We start from the raw sequence: 6000 nt of genomic DNA, 5'->3' as shown, positions 1-6000 counted from the left end.
AGTGATTCCAGTTCTATCACAATTCTGGAAAGCTTCTTCACAGCCTCAGGTCAAAAGCAGTGTTTTCCTGGGGGTCAATGCCTGTCAGCAGAGAAAGCCCAAACCCCTCAGTTTCCAGGGTTCCAGCAGGGGGGAGGTGTCAGAGCCTGCCCGGCGCTGGCCATGGGGCGTGTGGCGGGGGCCCGGAGCCCTTGGCTACTGTGGGCTGCTGGGGGGCTGCTGGGGGGACACCCCCGGACCTGTGTCCTGCACACACAGCGCTGTTCCAGGAGATGGTTCAGTCCGAGTGTCACTTCATTCACGGCACCGACCGGCTGAGGTTCGTGGAGAGGAACATCTCCAAGCGGGAGCAGTTCCTGCACTTGGGCAGCGATGTGGGGCTGCACGTGGGGACACCTCCTTTGGGGACAAGGCTGCCAGGCACTGGAACAGCGACCCGCAATGGATGGAGTACAGACGGGCTGCGGTGGACAGGCACTGCCGGCACAACTACGAGTTGTCCAGCCCGTTCCTCGTGGAGCGCAGAGGTGAGCGTGGGGCAGAGCGTGTCCCCTCGGGCCCTGCCCTGGGAATGACCCTGGAGCCCCTCAAAACCTCCTTGGGAATCACCTGAGACACGTCAGCCCTTCTTGTTCCCACCCTCGGGCCTCCTGCCCCTCACCCCAAGTGACTCCGGTTGCTCTCCCAGTTCATCCCAGTCTCTCCTGCTGTCCTTACAGTCCGTGTCACCAGAGTATCTCCCATTTCCTCTCAGTCCACAGCCATTCCATTCCCTGTCCACTCCCCGAGCAGAAAAATCTCTCCAACCCCTTCCTCCCACCCAATGGGGATCACCAGGACCACGGATCACCAGGACTCTGGCCAACGAGGGTCACTGGGGATCATCCAACACCGATCCTCCCATGGGGGATGGAGCTGGAGCAGAGCACGAAGCTCTTCCCACACTCGGGGCTCTCACAGGGCTTCCCTTAGTGGAGCCTCCGTTGGTGATGGGTCAAGTTAGAGCTCTGTGAGAAGCTCTTCCCACACTCAGGACACTCGTAGGGCCTCTCCCCAGTGTGGATGCGCCGGTGGTCAGTGAGATGGGAGTTGCGGTTGAATCCCTTCCCGCAGTCGGGGCAGCGGAAGGGCCTCTCCTCTGTGTGAATCCGCTCATGTAGGAGGAGATTGGAGCTTCTCTGAAACCTTTTCCCACACTTGGGACACTCGTAGGGCCTCTCCCCAGTGTGGATGTGCTGGTGTTGTCTCAAGTCGCACCTCCACCCAAAACTCTTCCCACATTCCAAGCAGGTGTAGGGCCGTTCCCCAGTGTGGCTCACCTTGTGCCGCATCAGGCTGGAGCGCTGGCGGAAGCTCTTCCCGCATTCCCCACATTCATAGGGCTTTTCCCCAGTGTGGACCAGCACATGCTGCATCAGATTAGAGATCGTCATGAATCCCTTCTCACATTCCCCACATCTGTAAGGCCGTTCCCCAGTGTGGATCCTCTGGTGCCGGATCAGCTCGGAGCTCCAGCTGAAACCCTTCCCACATTCCAAGCACTTGTGGGGCTTCTCTCCTCCAGGAGACTTCTCCACCAGCTCTGAGCTCCGCCTGCATCTCCAGCCTCCTTCCTGGCTCGAGGAGGGTCTTTGCTCCTCACAGCTCACTAGGCTGGGTTTGCAGCCCCTCGTCCCACGGGATCTCCGGGGCTTTTCTTCCTCCTTCATCTGTTCACACCTTGGGAACGTAAAATTCTGGTTTGGGGAAAAAAACAAGAGGGGAGTGCCTTGAGTTGCGGGTCCCTCCTTGCCCAAATGTAAACCAGGAAATTATTGGGCATATGATGCCTGCAAGAACCTACAAAATACCAAGATTCAGCCTAAAAATCCTCCAAAACATCATGACACAGATAAGAAACTCCGCATAACAGCAAGATTTACCCAAAACCTCCTCCAAAATATAAGCATTCAGCCCCTGCAAAAAATCCAAAGCACCAACATTTAACCCAGTAATGCCCAGAAACACCAAGATGCACCCCTGTGGAAATCGTGGATCCCCCTCCCCGGTCGCTTGCTGAATGTGGCGAGGGCAATGCTCCTGGGGCTGGGGGTTCCTCCTTTCAAAGTGCAACTCAGGAAGTCATTGGGCATCTTGTGTCTGTAAGAACCTCCAAAACACAACGATTCAGCACAAAAATTATCCAAACATCAAGACACAGATCAAAAACTCCCCAAAAAGCAAGTTTCAGCCCAAATCCCTTCCAAAATATAAAGATTCAGCCCCTGCAAAAAATCAAAGCACCAGCATTTAGCCCTATAAAGCTCACAAACACCAAGATTCAGCCCTGTGAAAATCATGGATGGTCCTCTTCAGTCACCTGCTGCATGTGGGGGGAGCAACGCTCCTGGGGCTGGGGCAGAGGCTGCAGATACAGGGACGAGTGGAACATTGTGCTGCTTCCCATTTCTGCTCCTCCTCTGGTATCCCTACTCTTCCTCACACTCCTCTTCCTCCCATTATTCATCTTTCTCCTGCACAATCCCACCTTCTCCTTCCACAGGCATCCTTTGACCATTTTGTTCTTCAACCCTGCTTCTCCTTTCCTTCTCCTGCTGCCCCCAGGCCCAGCACCCACTGCCGGCTCCCTCTTCCCCCCAAACCCACAGCATCCCAGCGCAGGGGCAGCGATGGAGCTGGGGCAGCTCGGGCTGGGGCAGCGCTGGGCTCTCGGCCGCTCCCGCCCGCACTCGCTCCCCACTGCAGCCGCTGCCGCCACCACAGCGCGGGGGGGCCCGGCCTTGGCGCTCCCCCCCTCCCACCTCCCCAAATTCCCCTGCCGGGGGGCGCTGGGGCCAGGAGACAGACGAGTGACAGATCAGGGGGGCTGGGAAGAGTCAGCAGCCAGAGAGCACTGAAAATCTCAGCAGGGACTACAGTGGGATCTTCGGGGACTAAACATGGCAGGGCACCCATGGAGGGTAGAAAGGGAAAGCCAGGAAAGGCTCCTGGCTAAAGGGATGATGATCCCAAAATATCTCTGAAGGGTCCCAGGGGAGCATCTTGAGGAAGTTTGCACATTCTCCCAGAGGTAATCAAGGACATGGACACCCAGGGGGGGCAATAAGGGAATTCGAGAAGGGATTTAGACAACAGGGGATGGAGGTGTTGGTGTGCTGGGAAGGGACTGGGTGAAGGGGAGTGTGCCGGAATATGGTTCAGGCAAGAAGAAGCAGCAGGAATCTATGTGGGAAGAAAAAGGATGATGACAAAGACAAAGAAGAGAAAAATACTGAGGATGGGGATGTTTTTCAGCAGGATTTTATCCTCTAAAGGTGGCAGCTGCTGCAGATCCTTTGTATCCCCGGTTGCCAGGACAGGCACACAAGGAGGTCAGGATTGCAGGGGGTTTCTCTGTGCTGGGCAGCGGCAGGAGCGGGCGCAGAGGGGCGGCACCGGGAGCACGGGCTGGGGGCCTGTGGGGAGCTGCGGGGCCGGGCCGGGGCTGTGGGGCAGCCGGGGCTCAGCGCCGGGCGCTGCCTGAGCCCAGCACCCCCCGGCAATTGCAGGCCCGGCAGTGGCCCCCGGCCCCCAGGAGGCTGCGGGACGCCCCGGCCGCTGCCCGGCCCCGTGGAGCTGCCGGCCCTGCCCGCCGGGGGGGCCGCGTTTGGACACTGCGGCAGGACAGGCACCGGCTCTGGGATACGGGCTGGCCACGGCAGCCACAGCACAAGGAGCAGCAGGACAAAGGAACAGCTGGGAAATGGGGATTGGACGTGCAAGCATCCAGATTAGCTTTTCAGCATTTTCCTTGGGTCACTGCAGAAAGGAATGATTTAGCAGAAAGCTCAGCAGCTGTCAGAGGATGAGCACCCCCAGGCACTGAGGGGGCTGCAGGAGGGGCAGAAGAAGCCCCTGGAGCACTTGGTCACAAAGGCACAGCAGGGGAATGCAAGAAGGGAGGAGGAAAAGGCCAAGGCGAAGGCAAAGGCCATGGCAGAGTTTCTACAGCCCCTAAGGGATGAACCCCAGGGCCCAAGGGGTCACTGTTTTCCCAAGGAAAATGGAAAAGACATGGACGGTTCTTCGACAGGGATGCACGGAAGCACCAGCCTTATTGGGGCAAGCCTTGCAGAAAATATCACAAGAATTTACCCCATCCCCAGGGATTGGGTTAATGCAGGATGTGGATGACTTGCTCCAATAAGAAGGACAAGAAGTGGTAGAAGAAGCCTCTGTGAATTGGCTGAATGTTCAGGCTAAATAGCATCTTTGATTATTTGAAAAAAAAAGTGCAAATGCTGGAGAAAAAGATTAAATATTCGGGACATACTTTGACTGAAGGTTTGTGGTGTATTGACCCAGGGAGGGACCAGGCAACCTCAGAACTAACACTACCCAGCACTAAAATGGAGCTGGGACAACGCTGAGGATTAATAGGCAATTGCAGCACCTGCATTGAGGATTCTCTGTTCCAGCCACAATATTGTATGACTTTTTAACCCCGGAGAGCCTTAATATTATGCTCTGGACATAAGGAAAAGTACAAAACTTGAGAAAATGAAAAAACAAAGTGACTGAACCCCTGCCATGGCTCTACCAGACTCAGAAAAGAAATTGGAATGGGATGTGGATGTTAAATGGGACCATGCCAAAGGAATTTGGACTTCCCGGCTGCAGGAGCAGCATGGGAGGGCACCACTGACCCTGCACTGAAGGCAACGCAGCAGCAGCCAGGGCTCCACATCGGGCCAAGCCCCTGGGCCTGCCCACAGATCCTCTGCTGAAATCCTCTGCCTGGGCACCCTCCTTTGGCATCTCCACACACTGGGGCCAATCCTTGCTGCCACTGCTGGAGCTTCGCTGCTTTCTGTGCCTGCACTGCCACAGCTGCTGGGGAAGACAACGGCACAATTCCACTCTGCCCCTCAGTTACACTCACACACTGGGCTGCCGGGGATTCCATGGTCGGAAAATATACCGAGTGTAATTTTAAAATCTATTTCTATACTCAGGCTTCATGTGCTTTGCATTGGGGAAACGAATTTTAAAGAGATTTCTAAGGAATGTTCCTCCACTCAACAGAGAGGAGTTTAACATCTCAATAGACTGGGAATAGCCCAAAAGATACTCACAAAGATAACGACCATTAAGGCCATCAGCAAACATCAAGGAACACCCACCCCAGACACTGCCCCTGGCATAGTTGGAGATGCCTGGTCTGCAAAAGGCTGAGAAGGAAATCCAGGAGTGCGGACGTAATTAATATAGAGGGGAAGAAATCTGGGGCCGATAGGAAATTAAATACTCAGAACTACACAACTTGGAAGCAATGAACATTAAACCAATGGATTTCTATGGGTTCAAACTGTAAAAAGTTAAGGGAAAATCGAGTAAAACTCACGTGTCATGGAATGATTTTCTCTGCACACCCGGGCTATTTGTGGATGAAATGATTTCTGCTACACATCCTGGCCAGAATCAAGCAATTCGTTGATTCTCTAACAGTAGAAATGGTGTTGAAGAGTTTTAGTTCTTCCCGCAGTTTTGGTGACAAGACTACACCATTAGAAGGTTTTTTCTTAATAATCCTACTTTTATAAGATTCATTCCAGGCAGAGTCAGGAGAGCAGCTTTAAAAATGCAAAATAACTCTGCTGAAGAAATGTATGGACAATTTACCAAACTATTCTTGCCTGGGGGAGGAATTTTGCAGATTTCCTCTGTCCCCCACTCCAAGCTCTGCCTGCCTGCACAGATGGAATTTGCACAATTAAAGGCAGAGCTAATAGTGAGGATATCTGACTGCAACAGAAATTGGTTAAGCTGCAAAGGGAAACAGCAAATGCAGAATTTTGTGCAACCTTCATGAAAAATAGTGGGGGGGGGGGGGGGGGGGGGGGGGTAGGGAATCATCCCTCTCTCCAGAGCACTGGGGTGTTTTTGCTAATCCAGAGAAACCAGTTGGGGATCCAAGTATTTGATGATTTCATAAGATTAACGTGGTCAATTGATGCAGCC

The 6000-nt window shown here is 54.1% G+C and overlaps 1 protein-coding gene across 1 annotated transcript in view; it reads right to left on the bottom strand.

Annotated features, from left to right (window-relative positions):
- Window positions 1-968: 968 nt before the first annotated feature.
- The window catches only part of LOC148218057 (uncharacterized), a 42830-nt gene continuing 37798 nt past the window's right edge, over window positions 969-6000 (bottom strand). The window contains exon 4 of the mRNA XM_088158041.1: window positions 969-1558. Within this exon, the coding sequence (XP_088014167.1) occupies window positions 969-1558 (590 nt within the window). The remainder of the gene's footprint in view (window positions 1559-6000) is intronic.

This window comes from Sturnus vulgaris, unplaced genomic scaffold (genome assembly GCF_052056855.1).
Source record: "Sturnus vulgaris isolate bStuVul1 unplaced genomic scaffold, bStuVul1.hap1 Scaffold_195, whole genome shotgun sequence".
Classification (NCBI taxonomy): domain Eukaryota; kingdom Metazoa; phylum Chordata; class Aves; order Passeriformes; family Sturnidae; genus Sturnus; species Sturnus vulgaris.
Note: the sequence above shows the minus strand (reverse complement) of the source record. Positions and strands in the feature narration are given on the sequence as shown.